A 27,593-nucleotide genomic window follows, 5' to 3' on the forward strand; every position below is an offset into this window, starting at 1 on the left:
CTTGTTGGGATCCACTGCAACTCCATCCGCTGAAATCACATGCCCCAGAAACTTGACTGATTTGAGCCAAAACTCACACTTAGAAGGCTTATCATAAAGCTTTTTCTCCTTCAGCACTTGCAGAACAATCCTCAGATGCTTCGCATGCTCCTCCTCAGTCTTGGAGTAAATCAGAATGTCATCAATAAAGACAATCACAAATTGATCCAGATACGGCTGGAAAATCCTGTTCATGTAATCCATGAACACTGCCGGCGCATTGGTGAGTCCAAACGGGATCACCAAATACTCAAAGTGACCGTATCTCGAACGAAACGCGATCTTAGGGACGTCCTCCGGCTTCACCCGAATCTGATGGTATCCGGACCGGAGATCAATCTTGGAATACACACAAGCGTCCCTGAGCTGATCCAACAGATCATCAATCCGAGGAAAGGAATACTTCTTCTTGATCGTCACCTTATTCAACTGCCGGTAGTCGGTGCACAATCGCATTGTCCCGTCCTTCTTCTTCACAAAGATGACCGGTGCTCCCCAAGGAGACACACTCGGCCGGATGAAATCTTTCGCTGAAAGATCCTCAATACGCTTCTTCAGCTCAGCCAACTCTGGTGGCGACATCCGATATAGAGCTAAAGAAATAGGCCCCACACCAGGCAACAAATCAATGGAGAACTCTATCTCCCGCTGTGGCGGAAACTCAGGAATCTCCTCAGGAAACACCTCGAGGAACTCCCCCACCACAGGAATGCCAGTGATATCCTCCTGTGTCCCACTCACCAAACCTCCCAACATGACATAACCAAATGCCCCTGCTCTCAAGGCCTTCCTAGCCTGCAGCAACGAAATATACGGCGAGGAACTAGCTGTGGAATCACACGGAGACATCACCACGCGCTTTGCACAACAATCAATCAGTGCACAGTTTCTAGACAACCAATCCATGCCCAGAATAATCTCCAAGTTGGCCATCGGCAATCCTATCAGATTCACCGAGAACTCACGGCTGTCCCACTGAAATGCTACATCGCGGTGAACAGTGATAGAATCACATATTTTTCGGTGGCGGTAGTCACCCGCAACGGTGGAGAAAGCACAAACATGGGCAACTCAAGCCCCAAAGCTTTGGATGAACATTTCTTCCTCTTGGGCAGCCCATTCTTCCTTTTCCGCCATAATTTCATCACTACGGCCAAAGTTTGAGGGCAGGTGGACCTCCCTTGACCGTTGAGATTCCCCCCACTCATATTTCTGAAGAGCTTGAGTTAGAGGAACGGTAAAAAGTAAACAATCACATGCGAAGGAAGAAAAATTCATACGAAAAGCAAGCAAGCATTCCAGTGGTGAATGATCAGATAAGTAAACATGCATAGCAGGAAAACAAGCATAGCTGACCAAACCAGAACATCATGGGTTGAAGTGAAATGGGGAGCAAGGTAGCGTAGAAGAACGTACCTTAAAAAAAGGAAAGGGTTGAAGATTTTGGATTGCAAGAGATTCTGAGAAATTCGCAAACTGAAATCCTCCAAGGCAATGCAGTCCAGGAAAGTACAAGTGGTGAATAAACGAGGAAAAGAAATCAAATAAGCATAACCCGCGAAACCAAGGGTTAGGGGCGAAAGGGTAACTTCGCCAGATGAGATAGTTGAAAGAACACCCTGACAGTTGCAATAAATGCAAGTGGCACGAACAGACATAGTGGCACACATTGTTGGGGTGCAGGAAGGCCACGTGGAGGGCCGTTATGATTACCTGAAAAGAAGAATTACCCTTTTAGAAGAAGAATCGTCATGGGTTTAGGATAGGATTTGCAATCCCGACGCTTCGACCGTGCTCTATCAGCCGGGGTACTCTCCGGGTGATTATCCGAGATCTTCTGCTGCGCCATGATCTCGAACCGGGAGTTATCAAGACAAGCTAAAATCGATGATAGTTGGCCACTGTCCGATGTAACATAACGAGTGCCATGTAAACCCAGCTTTACACCCCGGCATCCTGAATTCTGCTTAGTCTACTCGGCTGAGGGGCAACTGTTATGGACCAGAGGAAGGCCCATAATCGCAGCTAGCCCAGACCGCGCAAGACCACAGGTAAGCACTATAAATAGGAACTAAAGACCACAGGTATGACTGATATCTCTTACCTTATTTTTATGCAATCACAACAGTGCACACACATACCCCTTAGGCTGAGGCCGTCAAATAGTGTGCAATGATTTGTTGTCTCCAAGGTACCTAATTCATAGGTATCTAGAGAGAAACACTCTAATCCAAGATCAATCCTCCAATCTCAATTGGACACATCTGCCTCAGGCAGAACATGAGCAAAGTTCAATATCATGAATCATTCGTTTCTTCAGTATAGACAAACACCACATATCGAAAAACCCATTTGATCTTCTCTGCTTTGGTAATCAAATTGGATCTTCACCATCGAAAATGGGCATTTCCACCTTCTTAGTCCAACATCGATCTTCTAGTGCACTGGCTGAATTTCCTTCGCCTTCTTTCTGCCTTTATGGTGACGAACCTGATAAATCTGGATTTGAATTCTCTGCTATTTTTACAGAGCAAATCGATTTGTCTGAGAAAGCAAAGCTAGGACAGGGTATTTTTGTCTTGTTCATTTTCCCACCGTCTTGTATTTCTAAAATACCATATGTTGGATGGTATTCTGTTTTGGAAATTTTGTGTGTAAATCACAATCCTGGCAATATAATTTTCCTAGAAATTTTTTCATTTCTCCTTGTATCAAATATGGGAAAATAATATTTCTAGAGTAACTTTTCTGGGAAAATAAAATTTCCCCATATATCAAACGCCCTGATTTTTGTTACACAAGTTCTTCGGACTTCGGAGTTCCAATTATTTTTGTTCGTTATCTTTTTTATATGCTATGAAGTTCATTATTTTATTTTTTTAAAAAAATAAGTTTTGTTGCACTTTTATCCCAAAATTAATGTATGTTGAATTTTAATCCCTTTATTTATTTTTTTCAATTAATTCCTCCAATTTTTTTATTAAACAAATCAAGTCCTTCCAACATCCAACTAATAAATATAGAAGCTGATATAGCATGCATGTCTTTAACCCGGTCAGATCATGCATATTTTTTTTTAAAAAAATTAAAGTGAAACAACGTTGTTTTTTAAGCAAGAACAAATCCAAAATCTTTAAGTTATAATACACTATTTTAAATTGACAAATACACATAAGAATCACACAAAATACAAAACACAATTAAACATTAAAGTTAAGAATAATAAAATTGAAATGAAAATAAAAACCCTAAGTAAGTTGGATTGAAATTTGAAAACATAAAAGACAAGGGGGAGAGCTAGAAAATTGACAAGTGATATAATTTTTTTTTATTTTTAATATTGACCCAATGGAGAATTCTTTTTTTTTTTTTTCCACAATTAGGGAGGGCCTAAGCTCAAAAAAATGAAATATAAAGATACAAAAAATCTATAGTTATGAAAAGCAAATAAATCTTCATCCAGTAATCCGATCATTTGATGAGGAGGCTAGTTGAAGATGATATTATCATCTTCAATGCCAAGATCTTGTTTCACAAACCAATCATTGAATTTGTTGTTTGACATAATTTTAGGATAATTCTGGATAGACATAATTATGCATTTTATTAGACAACATAGAAGTTACTATAAAAAAAAATTAAATATAAAATATAAATTTATATACATCTATCATGTGGTTCAATCAGTGACTCACTGATCCGATATTCCGACCAAATCGATGATCGGTTCGGATTTAATATCATAGACAGTTTAATTAAAACTTGAAATGTGGGATTAAAGGATTATCTCATGTGCTGTCTACGTGAGAAATCCTTCTCCAAACCTATTGTGATTTCCCCAAATTGAACAGGGAACAACATTGCACTGCAACAAAGGTAGAGGCACCATAGTTGGAAGAAAACGTAAAAGAATTGATGGATCCAAACTCACGAGAAGTGCCCACACTGAAAAACATCGGTGCAAGAATGACCTTTGTGCCCATTGATCCCATGCTTTTGGGAGGCACAAAATTCTTAATAAGAGTTTTGGCACGTAAATTAGGATCATATTGCAAAATGATCATGTAAGATACCAAAACTGACAAAAGTGAATAAAGTGGCATCAAACAAAAATTATGGAACCCAAGAAGTTTATTAAGCAGCACAAAAATTGTATTAAAGAATAAAGAAAAGGCATACAAGGACCCAACTTATGACCCAAAATTTTTTGTTATCTGAAGGCTCGTTGAGAACATGACACTAACGGTGGTTCTCATTTCTCAAGTTTATTATCGAGTGGAAAAAACTTTTCTTAGGTTGTAGAAAAATAATTACCTCAATGTTATAAAAATAAAATTATAAGTGAAACCCACGTATAAAAGAAGAGAAAAAAAAAGTGGTGGAACCCACCCCTCTTTTATGTGTGTAAGAAAATTGTTTCTTTCGTGTAAAATGAGATAAATATAACCCTTGTCGAGTAGCAATATATACTATATAGAATCCAAAAATAATAAATTAAACAAGCGGTAGAAAAGGTACTTCTCAAATTTCTTTCCGGGATATCAAAATATATTATGAGAAGAAATGAACCTCTGGATGAATTGCAGTCACGATCCTTAACAACATAATACACATAGATACTGGATATTAGGTCGGGGATGTGAGAAGAGGATACAGATCATAGAGACGGATATGGTCATTGATCATCAGTTCATTCAGGAGTACATCATTAACAAAAATGCCTAACACATCAAAAACAATAATGAATCTTCGCAAGGGGCTCACTAATTTCCACCTCTGACTTCGATTTTTAGTTTGTCCACTACATCAGCCATCAAGTAACAAAGTTTGGCTTCAGCAGTTAAAGAACTAACCACCCCTTCGATTAATCTCAGTTCCTCATGAAACTGTGAATGTAACACCAATGAAGAAAAATTCTCATCAAGCACCAAACCAAGACATTTTACAACATCTTCAAATTTAGGAACCCAATCGCAAGCCTTCAAACCCAAAACTGATTTGGCTTTTGGACACGGAACCGCTTGAGGAAACCTCTCATATTTCTTCAACCACTTTGATAAATAGCGAATCAAATTTATCAACTCTTGGCCGCTCAACTTAGTGAATGAAGAGGATAACATCACATCATTGATGTTTGACGATGCAATCAGATAATGCAAACAAAGCTCAGATGCAGAGAAACCATCATACGCTATCATAAGCAAAATGGAAGCCTCCTTTGCCAGAAGCAAATTCTTCCACTTGAGGTTGCTATCACTTACTTTCTCAATGGCTAACATTGCTTGGTTCTCCCACTCCTCCTTCACAGTTACCATACTGCTATAAGCATCTTTGGATGGAGAAAGAAAACACCTCAAAATGCTGAGTATTTCAGATGAACCAAGATCAAAAGCATGCTTAATACATAAACAGAGCAAATCAGACCGCTTCTTTTCCACTAACCTGGTAACCAGGTTTGAATAACAAGAATGCCCAATAATACCATTAACAATCAAAGCCTCAACAACTTCCCAAATCTCCAAAGAAACACACCCATCCAAAACCAGGCCAGCAACATCTTTACCCATGAAAGATCCAAGTTTGTCAATCAAGAACCTGCTGTAACCACTACTAGATGAATCAATCCCAATTAAAACCCCAACTTTATCACTGATGTTTTCTAGATAGGTATTCAAATCATCAATAAATTCACCCTTTCCCAAATCTTTAATGTTGTAGAGCTTCAACTTTAGCAGTGTAAAGAACTTTTTGCTAATGTCAATGATTTCAGTATCAGTTTGTGAAATTTGCCATCCAATAAGGGGCTTTATGAGAGACGAGGAAGATTCCTCCTTAAGTTCGGACTCCAAATTAGGTATGATACTATCTGAATTCAGAACAATAGGATAGTCTGAAGGCAAATCAAGTGATTTTGAATTGACAGAAGCATCCTTGATGAGTTCAAGTAAAGTCATGATTGAAATTTCAAGAAAGAAATCTGCAACGCAAGCAGAAAAATAAACCTCAAATTAACAAAAACACTCACGTGAAAGAGAATATATCAGAACCTCAAATTATCTGCGAACCAAGATTATTATAAACCTCAAATAAGAACAGTTTCTCATTGAACTAATATAAGTGACGAGCTCATAACAAAAAAAAAACACAACTTAAAACCAATTATAGAAAATACTTAGAGAATACAACAATAAGAAAATCATCAGTTGTACCTGTAGTGGATGCAGCGTGATGGTGTCGTCGGCAGCGGCGGCTAAGGCTAGGTGGGTGAGAAATAAGAAGCGAAACCGAAAGTGATAGCCGCGATGGTGTCGCCGGCGGCTAGGGTTTGGTTTGTGAGAAATAAAGAACGAAAGTGGGGGTGATAGAAACTATTTTACACCTCTGCATGTATAAGTGGCGGTGGGGTTTATGGTTCCTCTCATCGAGCCAGGGATTGAAGAGTATATAAATGCTTAAAAAATAAAAAAGGAGAGTATATAAATGGGGGATTTAATGTTTATAATAATTAGATTGAAAAGTTAAAAAAATTACAATAATTTAAAAATAAATTATAATTATAAAATATCTTGAATTTTGCTCTAAAATGACGTTATTTTGAAGTTAATATAAATAATTTATTTACATTATAAATAACTTAATTACATTAACTATTAATTGCAGAAAAATAAATTCACGCGGAATATTACGTGGAAAAGAGAGAAAAAAAATATCTTTTTTTATTTTTTATTTTATTTTTTTAATAATTCTTTAAAAAAAAGATACTGATTACAAAAAAAAAGTTAGAGTTCATTTACAAGTTAATAATACTTTTTTAGATTTGAGGGGGAAAATGTAAGGATAATCAACATAAGGAAATTTTAATAATATAATTTTTTATTGTTAGTGAAAAAAAAAATGTTATAAAAAAAAGAAAAAAAAAAAAGTATCCAAATAAGACAGAGTCAATATTCTACCCAAAAAAAAAAACACGGGAGTACGACATAATTTAGTATTCATTCATTGAATATATTAAAGTAAGCTTTTCAAAATTATTTCTTGACTGGTAATTTCAAATGATACTTCAAGTTATATAATTACATGAATGTCCGTGGAAAGTAGAGGTGGCAAAGCGGCCTGCCCGCCCCGCACCTGCCCGCTAAAAGCCCGTCAAAAAGCGGGCTGACCCGCCCCGCCCCGCCATTGAAGGTGGGCTAGATATCTCTGTCCGCCTAGCCCGTCACATTTTACACTAAAAATTAAAAAAAAAAAAAAAATCAGCCCGGGCGGGCTGGCAGGGCGAGCTTGGCGGGTTTAGAAAACTCAGCCGCCCCGCCCCGTTTGGCGGGCGGGGCGGGCTCGGTCCATTTTGCCAGCTCTACTGGAAAGTAATATTTTATTTATTTATTTAGGAATAACTTTTGAAAGAAAAACATTTTTAATAACCCAATTTATTTTTTTTGTAAAAATAAGGGGTAAGCCCCCACACAAACAAAAACATACTAAAAAACAGTGACTCGGTGCGGCCTGTTGATAAATGCTAGGTCTGCGTTAAATAGAAAACTAATCTAGTAGGGGGGGAATCAAAATGACAAAGGTTTTCCAACTTCATATGATCCAGCACGAAATTTAAGAGCCAGTCCAGACAATACTTCCCTTCCCTGTAAGTATGAGCTAGCTAAATGTTTCAACCCAACTGTGTAGAAACGTTTGTAATCAACCGATAGAAATTTAATTCCAACCATTCCTTTTAACTCTTGTGAGGTTACTGTGCTCCTTTGTTATGTACATGTATTGTTTTCTAAAATGATAGCATCCATTAATAATAATATAAATATTTCTGAGATGCAATAAAGTTGTACACGCATATTTTTGGCATATAATAACATCCAGTAATTAAATTTAGACCAGATATAATACAACTACAGGGAGGCATTTAGAATTGGACTCACATGTAGTCCATTATAATAGAGCAAAGCAACTAACCAAGACAAATTCAATTTATGGAAAACACATAAAGCAAATATCAAGAAGGCTTCAAACCAAACAACTGAATAACATTATCCCATTAACTCATAGCAGGAGTGTGTTTCTTTTTTACCTTATTTAGAACAGATGAAGGTTTTGGTACTAGTGATTAGAAGATAAAAAATTGTCCTAATCCAAGAGGCCAAGACCCATTAACGTGTTTTTGCTCCAAAATTAATCGCAAGTGAACATATTTTCCTAGAAAAAAAGAACGAACAGTCAAGTGAATCTCAAGTATGCAGTACTCTGCAGTCAGAGCAACTCTCAATTTCCAATGGTACTAGACATAGCATCTAACCCAATCTCAAGTAAGCAATACTCTGCATCAACTAACTAGAAGCATCAAGCGATAACACCCAACGGAACCAATGACTAAACCGGCAGCAACAACCTGCGAGACCAGCTGCAACGACATGTATGCAGTTGCGTAACCACATTGGAACCAGCAAGTGTCTTGATGCACCGGTTTTGCTAAAAACTGGTTGAGTCAAACCGATTTTTATTGAATTAATCTATTACATGACTCGAACCGATTATATCACTGGTTCACCGAATTTTGGGTCAAACCAATTGGTTCGAGGTTTGATAACATTGAATGAAACAAATGTACACATCGGCATTCCCTCCTACAATTTACACTTGCACGCGCTTAACTCTCATGCAAACAGCATTTCTGGTGCACAAGGAGTTTAGCTTTAGAGGGTCTGAAACCACAATATGCTTGCTCCTTGCAACACAAAATCTACCAAGTATGTTCCTGGTCACCATATCACCTTCACATGAGAAATTCTTAGCAAAACGGAAGCATCAAATTTTATTTTAAGAAAATTCTCAAATGGTGTTGTCCACCGTTCAGCAAACTTGCATGCTATTAACATGGCCAATAGATAGCTTCTTAGCCTCGCTGAAATTTTGCAGTTTCATATTTGTACTAGAAGTTATCCATTGTGACGCAATGGTATCCTCCTATACCCAGCCGTTGTTGAGATATATAGTCTCACATTGATTAGATGGACAACTAATATGGTTTTTATAAGGCCTTGGGCACTCCCACCCTTTGAGCTAGCTTTTGAGGTGGTGTATCCCAAGATTATTTACATGGTATCAGAGCTTGAGTTGACTATAAGGTCACAAGTTCGATTCTCACGACCCCCGCTTTAGAGTGGAATTAAAAATAAAAATAAAAGCACAAAAGGTAAACCAAAAATGGGCCTGTGCAATTTCCACGCTTCTTGCCTAAAGGGCTCTTGCGTAAGGGGGCGTGTTGAGATATATAGTCCCACATTGATTGGATGAGCAACTAATATGACCTTTATAAGGCCTTGGACACTCTCACCCTTTGAGCTAGCTTTTGGAGTGGTGTATCCCAAAATTCTTAACAGCCGTGGAAGACTTTTTCTCTTTTAATATGTCACAGTCAAACCATATATCATATTGCACCTCTTCTGCTCCGTCCACTCCCCACCCGTTGCCCCCTATCTAGCAACTGATCCATACACCAACTGATGCTTTAATGCATGCACATTTGGCAAAGGGGTCAAATGTTCACCGTATACCACAAAACACCTTGGCTTCGGGACATGGGGATTCCACAACTTTTTCCACCAATGGGCATGAGAATTGAGCCAACTGTGTTTGTTATGTTGCACCTGACCGGTGAATATGTTATTTTAATTGAATAGAAGAATTTCAATACATTATGCATGATCTCTTCCTCGGGAATATTCCAAGTCCATCATAAGAATAAAATGGAGAGTCCTCATGAAATTACTGCGAGTTGAATATCTTGTAAATAACCTCTGTTAAAAATGAGTTAACAGACCTGGAGATGTGATATCTTAATTTAGAGTTCAAGAAGGCAAAATTCAGGTATGAGAATTAGTAAATATCTCTTTAGTGATATAATATCAATACAATATAAATCAACTTTCCCACTAAAAGTGAATGATATAATAGATTATATGCATATAATACAAAATAAAACAGCTTCCCCACTATAAATAAATAACAGAGTAAATGAAACAACTCTAATTAATATTAAATCTGGCAAGTGAAAAGATAATTTAAACTACATATTTTTAAAGATGATATACCCAATGCTTATTTAAAAATAAACTCATCAGTAATATCATGATAGTAATAAAAAGAAAACATATTTGGTCTAAATTTCATGTTAAATTCCTCATCAGTAATATCATGATAGTAATAAAAAGAAAACATATTTGGTCTAAATTTCATGTTAAATTCCTTAAACTCATGCATCATCCTTTTATATTTTTTTTTGGGTAGTAATCATCCTTTTAGACTTAAGTCATAATCATCCATAAACTTCAAATTGAAACTGTACAAAAGGAGAACTAATTTAATTTTCTAAATTAGTTAGATATACATTAGCAATCTTTTGTTGGTCTAGCATTAATAAATTTTGTTCCTTTTATCACTTGAAAATAACATCCAGGGAAAATTGACTACACCATATATATTAGTAAAAAAAAAAGCTAATCAACATTCATAATTTCCCTGAATTTATTCTAAAATCTAAAAACATGTCTTGGGAGGTGTTGTGACATGACCTCTTTTACTGCCTCAGTAATACATACTGTCTCACCATCTACATCTCTAAACTCATTGTCGTTGACTAGACTTTTTAAGTTGATGGAGGAATTTCCCAATGCTTTGGCACAGGCCCAACATCATAGATAATTTCTCTGTGGCAAGACCATACAAGTTTTATTGCCTCTGGTGTTCCAATTCCTGCACCCCTAGGGTCCCCAGCAGGTCCAAACCTGCACATTATTGTTTTTGACAATTAAAAACCTCAATTTCTGGTTACATATAGATAAAACATACTAAAAAAAATCAATTTACCAATGATTCTGTGGAGCTCCAGTTGTCCTTGCTCTTAGACCAGCATAAGTAGTACCATTAACTGTGTTGCCAATGACTTCCTGCAAATTTATGTTTGACCATAAATAACCACGACATATTGAGAACCACCACAAAACTTAAAGCAGAATTATAATAAATATTTCAGAATATAACTCATCTATTTATATGATACACAAACCATTAGCATGTTGGATACAAGAGAAATTTCAGATATCTAAATTTTGGAGGAGTTGAATTCAACTACCACAAAAATCTTGCAGGCAATTGATCTTTGATCTTATACGTAAAATAAACCTGTAGACGCGCAATATTAATCTAGATTCTAACTCCTTAAACAGCTATAATTTTGTTCCATGGATGAAATATGAAAACACAATATGATTCATTAATAATTAAGACCAAAGTGTACAACAAGAAAAACTGATAATAGTCATACTAACATTGAGAGTTAAAAATTGATAAACTGCACCATACCACATGCACCCATATCCAGTAAAGTTTGAGTCATAAAAATCTTGCCTGTAAAAAGAGAGGATCATTTGAAACTACAGCAGCAGTTAAATGCGCATGCAATCTTTCCAAAGCATCCAACACAATTGATAGTTGACTGCTTTTGTAGTCAGTAATAACCTGGAAATACACATAAATACAAATTATGTATCTTATAAAAAGAGCATACTGAAATTATATTAAAAAAAAATTATTTATAAGTTTTATTTCCATGTTCCAAGTCTCCATTTCCATACCTGAAAAGGTCCGAAAATTTCTTTAGTCACAAGTTCAAAATTCTTATCCTTCATAATTTCCTCAAGAGGAACATAAATGGCAGTGGGTTTAATAGCACCATAAATCGATGGAATTGAATGGTCCTCCAGAGGCTGACCGCCAAAGAGCAGCTTTGATCCAGGTATCTCAAGTAATTTATTCATGTGTTCTAGCATTGAATCGGTGGTAAACTGCAACATATGAAAGGGAAAAAAAATCTCATAGAACCAAACTCCATTATATACAAAAAGTAAATAATTATTATGTTGAAGATACACCACCAAATTAAGCACTAAATAAAATAATGTAACATTCTGATTGGTTCAGGAACAAATGGTTTATCAAAAAATCACTCTATTTTTTGAATATATAAGAGTTCACATTCCACCCAAAAACGTCAAAGAAATAGTGCACAACCTATATGCTAAGGCACAAACTTGAAATTTGACCCATCGTCCCAGCATTATCAATAATTAAATAATATAAATAAATTAACAGAAATCAATGTCCAAACTTCTACAGGTCTGTTAATCAATTTACAACGGATTGATCTAATCAATTGTGATAGTGGACTACATTTGGTATTTATCTTGAAAGCAGTGACTTGTCTCCCGCACTCCAAAAACCCCCCTTCATTATCTATTACACAAAGTATGGATACCTTGTCAACAGTAAAAGGGATGACCCCCTTCTTTATCTATTACACAAAGCATGGATACCTTGTCAACCATAAAAGGGATGATTATTAATACTATTGCGTATAACTTAATCGCAATTAACACTACAATCCAGTCATATCTTTAAAAAAGACAATCAAGTAGTTTTGACTTTCATCACCTTATGGAGAAGAATGCCACAAACTTCAAGGGGGCCATCAAAACAGTTTCAAATATTAAAACCTAGTTCAATAGACTAAAAGGGGGAAAACAGACAATTAATACAATACTTACAGTGAGTACTGGGCCAACTGTCAAGTCCTCTAGCTTTCTTCTGTCAGCAAGATCTTTCAACTTAGATATCAAGGAAGTATTAGACCAGTTCTGAACAAGAGAAGTTGAAACTGAGTTAAAAGACACAAGACATAAGGTAAATCAAAGTTACAACTTCACCCTAGTTCTTGAGAACATTCAACCATGAACAAAGTCCTCAAAATAACAAGAGTGACCGACCTCATGCATAAATACCAATGACTGTGCTGAGCACTTCTGACCACTGCATGCGTATGCATCCTGGTCACATACCCATGCAACGTAATCTTCCTGCAACCAAGAAACAATAGAGAAACTATTATAAAACTCAAAATAATTCTGTGCCATACTGAAATCCACAAAAAAAATTGTACGAAACCTGATGGACATCAGGACCCAGTATTTTCCAGTCAAATCCAGCATCTTCCAATTTAACACGGCCACTCAAATCAACTGCCAACTTCTCTGCCACTCTTGAACTACCAGTAAAAAGTGTCATTCGTGGATTTGCCTGTAAATATAATACTCCTTGATGATCCACTATCATATTATAAAAGGAATATGTAGCAACATATAGATATAGATATATTATTCTCACAAAATACAGGAGCTTAAAAGACAACAAGGTCAATATGACTTGAATACATCTTTCAGGAATAATATTATGCTATGCAGAATCCACATCTGAATGCAAAAAGAGGTGACAAACAACCAACCTCTTGCAACAGCTTGTTCATTGTCATTCCATCAGAATTTATGAAGTCTACATCTTCTACAGGTAGACCACATGTATGAAGCAGGCGCAACATTTGCTCCATAACAATGCTCACCTACAACAATTTGAGTCCATGATTAGAATTTACACTGCAGAAAGATTTAAATTTTAAAAGCAAAAAAATTAATATTTCCAAAATCCAACAGAAAAAATTCAAAATAAGAATGCCAAGAGCAGTAGATACAATGGTTTGTACCACAGAAAGGAAATATCAACCAAATCAGAAAATAACACGACAAGAAAAATGCAAAATGGTGAAGAAAAACCAATGCACTGCAATTATTTTCACCACAACTAATTGCCAGCAATATTTCATGCAGTGCAGAAGCTAGCTTTCTTGTATCAATTTTGTATTAAGATGTAATGTCCTAAAAGTCTGCCAAAATCAGAGCTAAAAATTCACCTTGCTATCGACTTTAAGGGTTGGTTTGTTGCCCATATAAAGTGCACCCATCAGTTGAAGTACTGGAATCTCTAACGGAAAATTAAAGGGAGTAATAATTGCCACCTGAAGAACACAATTTCAATTTTGAGATTACACCAAGATGGGAAGATGAATGTTTATGGTGTGGGAAAAAATCTAAATATTCAGTTACTAAACCAAACAATTGAGGAAAAACTGCATGTTATCTCCACATGACATCACTAATCTAAACAAAATTCTGTTCCAAATGAGAAACATCTTTTTTTTCCCTCATTTCTTGAGTAGAAATCGTCTTTTTCAGCCTACTTTTTTGTGCAAGGATAGAAGAAAGCATTAAGCTTATAAAGACTGAGCTCTTGAAAGCAAGAATACTATCGGGTCTTGCCTTCCCAATACGTAGTTAATTGAAACCTCAGACAGTATTCCTTTTACTTTTTTGAAATAAAAGATAATCTTTATTTTACTTAATAACCACAAAGTTATTCCAACCAAGGTTATCAATGTATATTGACTTCTGAATTGACATATTAAACAGTTTTATCATGTTCCACCTTCTTAATACTAAATCAAAGCTAAATCAAAGCCACAAAATTATGATATATTACTGAATTTTAATTTACAAAACTTGCTTTTATTTTTCATTTTTGCAATCTCTTAGAATACTAAATCAGTTTTATCATATTATTGACTTCTGAATTGACATATTAAACAGTTTTATCATGTTCCACCTTCTTAATACTAAATCAAAGCTAAATCAAAGCCACAAAATTATGATATATTACTGAACTTTAATTTACAAAACTTGCTTTTACTTTTCATTTTTGCAATCTCTTAGAATACAATTAAAATAGTTAAATCAACTAGCTTAACCTCAAGGCAATTGATAATTTTGACACAATCAACAAAGTCATCTGTGGCTGAGACAATGGCATAGACTCTCTTATTTGCCCTTTAGAACAGGGTATACCAATTAAAAAAAAAAACAAAGAAAAATCCTTACCGGGCCATATGGCCAACGAAAACCATGACTTTGCTGTCCAAGATGATTACCGGGCACTGCAAAAGACCTTGCCAGGAATCGAACCTGCCGAGGTTTTGAAATGAAGCAAGCACAAATAATAAATCACTAAAGGAATGATATGAACTGTGTAACTTCCTAGGGAAACCATATAAGATAATGTTGGTGAGGTTCAGTTTGTGCGTCCATGTGTATGTATCAGGGTTAAATTCTTCCACTAGAGAAGAAACCAGGCTTCAATGATAGAATTCAGAAGGAATTAAGGGGTAACTACCAATTAAATAAATATCAATTTACATTCTTCCATCATTCCATATCAGAGAATGAAATTGATGCACTTACAGTTGGCCCATTGTACATGGTCCAACCATTGATTCAAGAAGCTCGTAGTCGACTAGAGTTGTGGCTCAATAAGAATGACCCAATTGTTGAAAAAGGCAATAATTTGAAATATAACAAATTACAATCGAATCCAAGTCCCAATAAAGCAGCAGATGTGATTGTGATTTGTTTGGAAAGAAAAGGAAAGCAACACATTTGGCGTGATTTGAGATTAAAGATTGGGATGTATTTTGAATTATTTATTTGTAATTTTTTATTTATTTGTAGATGTTAATTATTGTTATATTTATTTTAGTAAGTTTTATTATTTTTAGACTTTTAGATTTAAAATTTTGAATCAATTTGTAATTAGTCTATAAAAGGGTGCTTAGACCCTTATTCTAAGAGTTGAATTTTGTTATTTGATAAATAGAAATTGAGAACCGGAGGGTCACTCTCTTATGAAATCCTAACTTTCTGTTTAGCCACTTTTCTATGCGCTTTCGGCATCAGAAATACTCCTACTTGGGATTTCATTCATTTGGCACCAACATGTACCTGGTCTCCGCAGAAATTCTCTAGAAACTTCTGTGTCACATAAACTTCCCCAAAAGCCTGCTGGTAACTCTTTGGAGAAACTCTTTGAATTAGCCTTGTAAAGAAATCTGAAACCTAATAGTCATGCAATATAAATTATTTAAAGTTTAATGCAACAGGTGACAATATAAAATAAAGCAATATGCAAAATAAATAAATAAATAAAAATCTTTCTTTAGTTTGAAATACCTTAGGAAGCGATAACATGTGAGCTGCCTTAGTAGATACATCTCCAAGCATAAGATATCTTCAAAAGATTTAGAACAAAACACCACTTTAGACTTCACAAAGATGGCCACAATAAAAATTTAAGAATTGATATCATACCCTAAAGCATATACTTGTAACTAAAATGCCCGAGCCACAGTTGCATTCTTTAAGTAAAAATGAAAGGTGTACGACAAAATAGAAAGTATTTGTTCTCATTCTTATCCTAGGCATCTTCACAATACCGGGGTCCCATGTATTTTAGTTACACCTCTTAGCAGAAGTATGAAACCAACTGGGTTGGAAGTTCATTCAGTAATCCAACCATTGTTTAATCAAGAAATATGGGAAACACACCTGAAAAGGATTAGCACTCCCACTCACACCTTGCAAACCAACCATATGAAGATCAACTCATTTCAAAAGGAAAGTAACTAAATTGTTGTATTATTTTCTATCCAAAAAAATGTTTTATCATTCAACATCAACAGCACCTTTATCCCAAACTAATTAGGGGAAAAATGCTTTATCATTAACCAATAAAAAGGGCCAAAACCTTGGGGTATAGTCTAGGTAATCCACGTATGTCTACATGCTCAGCAAAAGAACCCATGTGGATAACAGTCTCATACAATAGACAACATAAGACATGGAGGTTTATATTGCAGGATGAGTTTCCCATCAATTTTATTTTTTTTACCTAGATGGCAATAATTGATCCAAGGAAAAATAACTTTTTATATGTTAAACGAAATGAAGAAGAGATAAGAAGGATAATCTGCACATACCTCTCTGGTGCCTTAAAAGGATTGTGCACACCATGTTTTGGACAGCCGTACAAGCTTTTCACGAAGGGCTTATAAGTCAAACAGAGAAAATTTTAGTCAAGGTCTCCATCTCAAACCTACTGTTGAATTCAAATAAACTCATCTATAGCCTTCAAGAGGAACATATTTCAAAATAAAATATTATGTTAACAAGATAAATATTTCATTATAGTGATGCACCTGAATGCCTGATTCATCAACTTCCGCAACTTTGATAAATGAGTCTCCATTTAAGGGATCCACAACTGTACTCCAGTTTGAAGATCCTACCCATTTACCCTGCACTGAAATAAAGACAATACATTCATAGTGATGGTCATGGAATCATGTCATAATAAATTTGATTAAAGTCAAATTTATTGACAAACATGTGGTGCAGAAATTTACAATAATAATCAGTATCATTCAGATTTTGATGCATAAAATAAAAAATGAAATTATGGAAAATATGTTTAAGAATCCCTCCTTTTCCATCACGTTCACAATTTCATTTTATAAAATTAATACTTTTAAACATTTAACAAACTGCTGTTGGATTACATAAATACTTGAACAGTAGTTTTGACAACTTGCAGACAAAATCAAGGTGAAATAGAAATAGAAAAAGAACGAAGTAAATTTTAAAGATGGTAACCCTATTCAATCTTTACTGATCAAATTTAACCAAAATATTATGAAATTCATAAGAGTACTAATGCCTATATGTGAAGAACAAAAGGATCGAGGTTGCGGGGCCTACCCAAGTTCAGAACTTCAGCAGGCCTAGAACCTGATATCTCTTCTGCTTCTACTGTGGCAAAGGGTAATGAATGAACACACCTGCAAGATATTGTAAAAATGAATTCAGCGCTCAAAAAGCATAATAAGACTTGTATTAAAAATTGTAGTAAAGAAATAAAGTAATAAACTATTGAAGAAATATATACAATGAATATGACAAGGAAAAGGGCATAAAAATTATTATGAAATACATTCTTAAATCTGTAAGATTTAAACATGTGTTATCACCAGTTGAAGCTAATACATATATCTTTGAAAAAAGAAAAAAAGTAAATTGGAGGAAATCACCAAATGCCTTTTCTTGCATCCCTGTGAGTTGTTTAATTAAACAACTGTGAATTAACACAACACCCGGGCTGCCCTTTCAGTTATGAAAATTGAAGTAACCCAGTTAGTTTCATAAATGTAGTAAATACCAGAGTGGCGAACCAAATGAACCCCCAACAACCACTAAATTGCTGGCATAAACAAACATTTATAACTTTTGTTAGTACAAGAAAAGATTTATTATGATACTAATATCAAAGACCATATATTTTGCTTTAGTGTTCTACACTTGCTAGTTATTAATCACTACTCAGCTAAGGCAATCATTTGCTAAATTGCTTATTCCTTAATTACTTAGGCCCGCCCGTTTGGGTGGACTTTTTTTTTCTCAGAGAACTATTTTTTCACAAAAAAAAAAAAAAATTCACTTTAAGTTTGTTTGAATGTCTGTTTCAAAAAAAGCAGAAGTCATAAAAAAAAAGTCAAAAACCTATTTTTTTAGGTTTTAAAAAAAAAATTAGAAGCTAAAAGTTTAGCTTCTAAAAAAAACATGTCAAAAGTCAAATATTTTTCTCAAAAACAAAATATTTCTATAAAAATATGAATAGTTTTAACTTTTGCAAAAAATACTTCTAAAATAAGGAAGAAATAAAAGTTACTTTTTTTACCGGGGCTCTTTGAGATTTTTTTCTTTTTCTTTTAGCAATTAATCTTTTAAGAGTTTTTTTCACAAACAGTTTGAAAACACAAGCTCTGAAGTCTGTCCCAATGATCATCAACTCCTAAGAATATCATCGATCTAATTATAGAGATACAAAAATACTATTGTTTTTTCTTTTATGTTGTATGATGAAAAACCCTAAGTTGCTCGTCGAACAAATCAAAGTTCCGACGAGCACACATTTCACAGGTAACCGGCGGCTATTTCATCTAGATAACAGAAGTTGAGTATTCGAATCGATCAACCATCAAAACTATTTAACAGTCACTAATTCAACAAGAACCAGCATACAAAGCGACACAATTATTAAAAAATTTATATAAATTAAAATCGTCTTGTCAATTCATATTCCAAAAAAAAAAAAAAAAAATAGAAGAAAATTACCGAGAGAAATTGAAAGAAGCAAAAGCATTGTGGTTGCGCTGAGATGCCGCTACTCCTCTGGTGATAACAAACTTGAACATGATATCTCAGTTGTATGAGGATGTTGAACACTCACTCTGTTGAATTGGGTTTCAAAGATGAGTAGACACTCTCTTTTCCTATTTATAAATAATGAAAAGCTTCCCTTTCAAATAGTTGTGATAGTTTCTGATCATCCTAATCTTCTAGATCTCATAAAACATACACGTGATTCCACGTATCAATGAGTCAGTCGCAGAAAAATATTACTGACTGCGTTAAGGATAGAACAACACGTGGATCCATACTTTGTCTTTTAACATGTTTTTGTTGGTGTCTACATACTTTATTTTTTTTTTTAAATAATTAATTACGACAAAAATTATTTTAAAGTTTAGATCTATTGATTTATAATTGATTTTTTAATAATTAAAGTATAATGAATTTCAAATAAATAGATATTTTGTATTGTATGAAAATATTATTTGAAAAAATTAATAATAGAATTAAAATATATTGAAGAAAAATTATTTAAAAATGTTATATATACTTATTTTGTTGTAAAAATTATACAAATAAAATTATCCCAACTCTTGGAGCATTATTATTATTTTGCATATTTTTATTATATTATAATTTAAATAGATATTTAAAAAATTGATTTATATTCATTTATTATATACTTTTATAGAGTCAATTTTAAATTGTTTTAAAAATTTATTATTAAATTAATTTTAAATTATTTTTTACCATTTTCAGTAAAGAATATAATTATAATTAACTATAAGAATGCATTTGACATTACAGTTTTGAAGTTCTCATAAAAAAAATTAAAAATTTGTGGACTCAGTTATATTGTTTGAGTAAGACCAAGTCAAAGTTTATCAAATCTTAAAGTTTTGAGTGTTCTATTAAAATAGCGAGAAATTAAGGGATAAATTTTGTTAATTATTAATCTACTTAAATTCATAAATGTATTTATCTGAAAAGGGATGATACATGATAGCTTAATTGGAGTTAAAAAAAAAATTCAAAATAATAAATCAAATCTAAACTTAATTTATTTTGCAAGTAACATGAAAATTTGTTTCAAATAATTTATTTAAAATTATAAATCACTCCATTTTGACATTTAGTACTTTTTTACATAAATATTCAATAGATTTATTTTTACAAATAATGTAATTCATATAAATATCTTTACTTTTGAAATCATCAAAGTAAAATAAAATAAATTACTTATTTACAAAAGGATTAATTATCAATTATTATTATTTTTATAATTTAAAATTTAAAGTATCCATTACAAGTTTGATGTTAATCCAATATTAATTCATAATTTAAAATATTTTTACAAATATTACTTCTAATTAGATGATATTGGGGATAAAACAATGAAAGAAAGAAAAGTTTATATTTTATAAATAATATCCACTAGAAATTTGTATATGTTATAAGATCAATTATAAATAAAAATGAAATTAATGAAAGTGTAGAGAGAAAACATAAAGGAAATTATAAGAATACTATTAAATATGAATAGAAAAATAATTCTACTTCAACACACAATAAATATGTGATTATATATCATGAGAAAATAAAGAATCATATAAATAATGAAATATATTCAATATCGTTCAGAAAATAAAGAATCATATAAATAATGAAATATATTCAATATCGTTCATAATATTTTACAACTTTTTGGAGATGTTTGTGTAGGTGGACGTCTATCTAGCATGATGGACCTCATTCGCCTGATGAGCGATAACTTTATTCTGATTTTCAAGGATTAGGATAAGGATAGTGTTGTTTGTGACTGCTTTATCTTTCAAGTATCATATGTGTAACTCTCATGTTATATAATATTATATTATATAATATGAGGGAAAAAAAATTTATTAAAAAAAATTACTCTTATGTTATTGGAAAGTAACTCTCTTTTTATACATCTATCAGATTTTGTGTAACTCAATTTTTATTTTTTTATGTTTTATAAATGAGTGAACCTTACTCATAATTGTGTCTATAGTAAAAGAAAATTACTTATGATATTAATAAAGTTCATATTATAAATATTAAAATGTAAAGATCTTTGCGTCGTAATCGGCACAAAAAGTAAAATACTCGGTATCGATATCGACAAAGCAGATCAAACATGTGTTAAATTACGTGGGCCAAATTCCTCTTATGAATTAGCCCATTACTATTTTGGACTCTGCAATTTCTACTAAAAGAAAAGGCCTATGTTGTCCAACACATGAACCATCCATAAACTAAAATAAGAGGAGACTTGGAGTGAGCCCAAGTTCCAACTATTTTATTTTATTTTTGAGTAGATCCTCTAATAACTTATTTAACATGATATGGTCATATAAAGGAATTATAACTATATAAAAATAAATTAATGGTGATAAGTGAAGAAAAATAAAAAATATTAAATAAACAGTTATAAAATCATCATCATTGATTCACTTTTATATAATTATAATTTCTTAATGTAATATCTAAATGTAAAAGAAATTATGTCTGGCGCTAGTGGCATCATATACTTGTAAAATAATAATAATATTATTATTATTTTAATCGAGGCTGAAAGCTCCGATTTGCATCACAAGGCTTGCGTAATATATATATATATATATATATATATATATATATATATATATATATATAATAATAGGCAGTGGCAGCGCTATGATAATAGGAAAATGGGCGCATGTAGCGCCATGAAAATTGGTTGGCGCAAGTAGCATCGTAATAGCGTCAGTAGCGCCATATTTATAAGATAAAAATAGTAGGGTCGTGTGCGTCAAAATATATATATATATATACTCCGTGACGAGAGAAAAAAAAGGAAACAGAGAAGAGAGAAAGGAAAGCAGTGAGAGAGAAAGAAAAGAAACCAAGAAAAAATTAAAGAAAGAAGAAAAGAGAGGAAGAAGGAAAAAAGGAAGGAAGAAGGAAAAAAGGAAGGAAGAATGGAGAAAGAAAAAGACAGTAGGGGAAATAAAAGAGGAATATAATATTGGGAGAGAACCTCATTCTCCTATTTTCATTCTTGTTCATCTATTTTATATTTAAAGTTTGTATTTCTAAAGTTATTTTTTTAAAAGTTGTGAAGGTGTCATTACTCTGACAAACTATTTTCTTATGAATTTCTTCTACTCTTTTGGTTTATTTTCTATCTTTGGTTCTGTGGATTTGATGAATTTATTCATATTAGTTATGAGAATGATCTTGAACCAAAACTATAGAACTAAGGAATTCCTTTGGTACCAAATGAATATTAACAGAACATGTAATCTTTAACTGAATGATTTGATGTGAACTGACCCACAAAGGTTTGGGATCAGACGGTAAGAAGGCAAGGAACACCTTACTTGGCTTGAACTCTGCAAAATAGAACCTTTCACATGCAGAGAACCACAAAGGTTTGGGCTTTAGTAGTTTTAGTTAAAAACTACACGTTCTTTTCTATGTTTGTATGCAGGAATGACTTAAGTAGTTTTAATTAAAAGTTATATATCATGTTCTATGTTTATTATTACAGTTATTATTTTCTTATTATAAACATATTTTGAGAGAATGATATTTTTCGCTAAAGCGACTAGACTAATTATAGTTTGAAAATCCCAATATTTTGTGCGCTTGTGTTTATAAACCTCAGTATGTGTAGCTTTGAAGTAGGATGAAGCACCATGATTAAAGACTTTGAAGACTTTACGGAGTTCAAAGTGATTTTGTGTACCTGTAAAGTGACTTTACTTTTCTATCCCGATAGAGTAGGAACATTTTCTTTCAGTTTAGATGATAATGTAATCTAGTTTATTACAGATGTACTAGTAAACTTGACTTATTATTTAATGTATAATTAAATTTTAAGTGTGTATCTTTTATTCATGCTACCTTGGAATCTCATATTCTTTATTATTTTACAATTCTCATTCTTTTATTTGAAATGAGATTTAAGAAGTAATGTGATATTTTCTATGTTAGCTAGATAATGTTACACGCACATGACCATATCATGTTAAATAAAAGGAAAATTTCATAAAGACACCCTCTACTTAAGTGGTCTTTCAAAAAAACCACCTTACACTTTGAATTAAAGCAATTAACCCCCTTATACTATTTTATTATAACAATTTACCATATTTGTTAATTTTAAAACAAAATTACCCTCGTCTTCAACCTTCTATATTCTTGGGGATTGCACATAGTTTCTGACAATCACTCGCTACTGCCATTGATAACAATACTGGCCACGTCCTCCATACCAACCCAAACACCATTATTATTAAAAAATTCATGCTCGTTGAATTTTTTAAAAAAGGGTGAAAAACTATTTATTTTTTTCTTCACAATTACTTTCTTAGGTTACACATAGAGTGACAAAATCAGGTCATGTAACCAACAACATCTGTTTTATATCCTTGAAGCTACGTCTGTTGTGGTACAAGTAGAAGTTCTTCCTAATATTTAGAACTCGTTTTTGGAAGACCCATTACATAAAAATGTTATCTTTTGCAACAATCATTCTGCTTTCTTCATTATCATTAACACGGAAGTCAAATTCAACCTCAGACATAGACATAAACATAGATGAATCATGGCAGCTTCCATTCACCATGACAACCTCAGAGTGCTCGAATGGGACAAGGTTTTTCACATGGTATCAGAGCCTCACCGTCCCCCGTTTTAAAAAAGTGGAATTAAAATAAAAAAAAAGCACAAAAAAGGTAAACCAAAAATGGGCCTGTGCAATCCACGCTTCTCGCCCAAAGGGCTCTTGCGTGAGGGGGCGTGTTGAGATATATAGTCTCACATTGATTGTGTGGGCAACTAATGTGGCCTTTATAAGGCATTGCGCACTTTCACCCTTTGAGCTAGCTTTTGGGGTGATGTATGTGTATCCCAAGGTTCTTCACAAATTGGGACAAGCTTTGCAATTTGGTCATGTCCTTTGCCACCACTTCCTTGGTACGACGGACGTGGCCACTAGCCAGTATTGTCATCAACGGCGGCAGCAGCGAGTGATTATCAAAAATTATATGCAATCCCCAAGAATCTAAAAGGTTTAAAACGAGGGTAATTTTGTCTTAAAATTAATCAATATGTTAAATTGTTATAATAAAAGAGTATAAGGGGGTTAATTTCTTTAATTCAAAGTGTAAGGTGATTTTTTTGAAAGAACACTTAAGTAGAGGGTGTTTTATGTAATTGCCCTTAAATAAAACATGAGAGGATCTATTTCTATTTTTTTTATTACTGGTTGCACGAGTTATAAGAAAAATAATGAAGAAAACTAAATTAATAATAATGGTCATGAAAAAAAAATTAACGTTTTGAGTTTTTATTCAAAAAATTATTTGTGTTTAAAAAGTTTAAAATTAAAAAAGGATGTAGAAGATAGAAAATTTGGAAAAATATTAAAGGATAAGAAATTAAAACTCAAATAAATAAAAATATATAAGTTATTGATATTGCGGTCAAAGTGAAAGAAGTAACATTAAAAACTCTCAATATTGTTGTGAAACTAAAAGAAAAATAGAAAAAGTATGAAATAAAGGGAGATAATATAAATAAATGAAGTATGAACTCTTAAGAAGTAGGAGAATATCACATGAAGGCTATAGAGGCCCTGAGGCCCAGCCCAACATCACTCAGCTAGTCTGTTTGTACTGTTAGTTAGTTAGTCTGTTAGTTAGGCTGTTAGTACTGAATGGTTGAGATCATTCAGTTATTAATGTATGGCTGTGATTTATCTAGGCTAAGAGTATATATGCTAGAGTTACACACCTATATGTAAGTTAAATTTCATTTTCAATATTAGATTACAATTTTCCCTTTTCTTCTTCTCTCAAGTCTGATACCTCACATGGTATCAGAGCTAGATCTGATCCATGGAGCCAAATCGTGCTGTGCAAAACTCTGTCCATACATTCTCCAATCCAGTCTCCTTTAAGCTAGATGAAGACAATTTCCTGCCATGGAAACAACAAGCATTAGCTACAATCAAAGGTTATGATTTGATCAAGTTCATAACTCAAGAAGTTCAAGATTCAGTACCTGTTGCAAGAACCTCTGCTGAAGAAGGTGCAGAAAGTGTTGGCAATGGTGCACCTCATGCTACACAGGTCACAAATACGCAGACAGCTGCTGTCACTGCTCAACAAGATCAGTTGATCCTTTCTTGGTTACTATCGTCCATGTCTGAGTCAATCTACATGCGTGTTGTTGGTTGTTCCAGCTCTTTCCAAGTTTGGCAGAAACTTGAAGAATTTTTCATGTCTCAAACAAGAGCAAAGATTAAGCAACTGAAAGTGCAGTTAAAGAACATAAAGAAGGAAGGTGATGTGTCAAAGTACCTTCTCACAATCAAGAAAACAGTGGACTCTTTGGCAGCATGTGGTTCACCTGTTGATTGTGAAGATCATATAGATGCGATACTTGATGGACTAAATGAAGATTATGATGCTTTTGTAACATCAGTTATCTCACGTTCGGATCCTTACACTGTTGGTGAGATTGAAGCCTTGTTGATGGCTCAAGAGCAATGACTGGAAAAACATAGAAGGAATCTTTCCACAAATCTTCAAGCTAATATGGCTCAGCTACAGGTCAGAAGACAGAACAACAACTCCAATTTTAGTAGAGGAGGATTCAATTCAAATAGAGGCAGATTCCATGGCAGTGGAGGAAATTACCAACCTTACAGAGGAAATTACCAACCTTACAGAGGAAGAGGAGGAAGGTACAATGGCAGTGGAGGCTACAATAGACCTCAATGCCAAGTTTGTGGCAGGTTTGGCCACTTAGCTCTTGATTGTCATCACAGGTTCAACCAAAGCTACCAAAGCTCACTGAAACAGAATACTTCCTCTAATCTGCAAGCCAATATGGCAGTGACTAACAGCAACAATGCTGCAAGGCAGCAAGAAGATGACACCTCTGATTATTTTTCCCTCACTGACTCTAGCTGGTATCCAGACTCTGGAGCCACAAATCACTTCACACCAGAATCCTCCAACCTGTTGCAGAGAACCACATACACTGGTCAGGATGCTGTTCAAGTAGGTAATGGATCTAACCTAAAAATCAAACACATAGGTCACTCAATTCTATACTCACCTTTTAGTTCAAAATCCTTTACACTGTCAAATCTTCTACATGTTCCTGGTATGTCCAAAAACATGTTAAGTGTTTCACAGTTTGCAAAGGAACATCAAGTATTTTTTTAATTTCATTCTAACACCTGCTATGTCAAATCTCAGGCTACCAAGGAGATCCTTCTCCAAGGCAACCTTAAGAATGGTCTATATGCTTTTGATGGAGCACATAAGCCTTCAAGGTTTCCTACTGCAGCTACTTCAAGTTCACCTCCACCTCGTGTTCCTACATTTTCTGTAGCTAAACCTATCCTATCTTGTAATAATACCTCTAAAGTTTCTACTTTAGATCTATGGCATTCGAGATTAGCTCATGCCTCTTTTCAAACTGTCAAGTTGGTTCTTAAACATTGTAACATACCATTTGTCAATAAAACTGATTCCCAATTATGTTGTGCTTGTTGTATGGCCAAAATGCACCAACTTCACTTACCAACCACTAACACAGTTTACTCCAGTCCCTTGGAACTTGTCCTTACTGACATTTGGGGTCCAGCACCTATTGAAAGCACTTTAGGTGCTCGTTACTACATCCTGTTTGTAGATGCATTTTCCAAATATACTTGGCTTTACCCTATGACAAACAAATCCCAAGCTTACAATATTTTCATTCAGTTCAAAACTATGGTTGAATTACATCTTAATACTAAAATAAAATCTCTCCAAAGTGATAATGGCAGAGAATTCCTTAAATTCACTCCCTATCTACAACAACAAGGTATTATCCATCGTCTTACATGTCCCTACACTCATCAACAAAATGGCCAACCCGAAAGAAAGCATAGACATGTTGTAGAAACTGGCCTAGCTCTCTTAGCTCAATCCCACTTACCAACCAAATACTGGGCTGATGCCTTTCTTTCTGCTGCACACGTTATTAACCTTTTACCTACCCCAACCTAAATAACAAGTCTCCATTTGAAATCCTGTTTCACAAAACACCTGATTACTCATTTCTTAAAACCTATGGTTGTGCATGCTATCCCTACCTCAGACCCTATAATAGGCACAAAATTGATTTTAGATCAGAAAAATGCACCTTTATTGGCTACTGTATAAATCAAAAGGGTTACAAATGTTTAAAACCAACTGGTCAGGTCATTTTTGCACGACATGTTCTCTTTGATGAGTCTCAATTCCCTTTTCTTCAATCCTCAGTTTCTCCTACACTCTCAAACAGTGAGCCACCCACTTTTCTCTCTACTCCTGCTATCCCTATCCTGCCTACTAATACCAGTCCACACAATGTAACTGTTCCTTGTCCTGTCCCAATCATAGCTCCTATTACTCACCCCTCTATCTCTCCTAATTCTTTAATGAGTGATTGTATTAATGATTTTTCTGTTAGCACATCTAATCCTACTTGCAGATCCTCTATGTTATCTGGCAACAGTTGCAGGTCTGCTCCACCTTTACA

General features: G+C 33.9%; 2 protein-coding genes across 2 annotated transcripts; both read right to left on the reverse strand.

Moving 5' to 3' along the window:
- Window positions 1–4,577: 4,577 nt before the first annotated feature.
- Window positions 4,578–6,457, reverse strand: LOC133292267 (uncharacterized). The gene is made up of 2 exons (XM_061490662.1): window positions 6,249–6,457; window positions 4,578–6,016 (listed from the first exon to the last, which is right to left on the reverse strand). Exon 2 carries the CDS (start codon window positions 5,991–5,993, stop codon window positions 4,803–4,805), a length of 1,191 nt encoding a protein of 396 aa, XP_061346646.1. The 5' UTR covers window positions 5,994–6,016; window positions 6,249–6,457; the 3' UTR covers window positions 4,578–4,802.
- A 3,978-nt stretch (window positions 6,458–10,435) lies between these two features.
- LOC133292229 (probable aldehyde dehydrogenase) lies at window positions 10,436–19,187 on the reverse strand. Its single transcript, XM_061490620.1, has 16 exons — window positions 18,987–19,187; window positions 17,574–17,653; window positions 17,015–17,118; window positions 16,796–16,863; window positions 15,990–16,047; window positions 15,762–15,875; window positions 14,865–14,948; window positions 13,844–13,948; window positions 13,382–13,495; window positions 13,045–13,176; window positions 12,867–12,956; window positions 12,648–12,737; window positions 11,679–11,888; window positions 11,452–11,562; window positions 10,912–10,991; window positions 10,436–10,829 (listed from the first exon to the last, which is right to left on the reverse strand). The coding sequence occupies exons 1-16, from the start codon at window positions 19,064–19,066 to the stop codon at window positions 10,691–10,693; spliced, it is 1,659 nt and encodes a 552-aa protein (XP_061346604.1). The 5' UTR covers window positions 19,067–19,187; the 3' UTR covers window positions 10,436–10,690.
- Window positions 19,188–27,593: the final 8,406 nt, after the last annotated feature.

Source organism: Gastrolobium bilobum, unplaced genomic scaffold (assembly GCF_033153095.1).
Source record: "Gastrolobium bilobum isolate Gb01-03AN ecotype WA unplaced genomic scaffold, APGP_CSIRO_Gbil_v1 utg2182, whole genome shotgun sequence".
Classification (NCBI taxonomy): Eukaryota; Viridiplantae; Streptophyta; class Magnoliopsida; order Fabales; family Fabaceae; genus Gastrolobium; species Gastrolobium bilobum.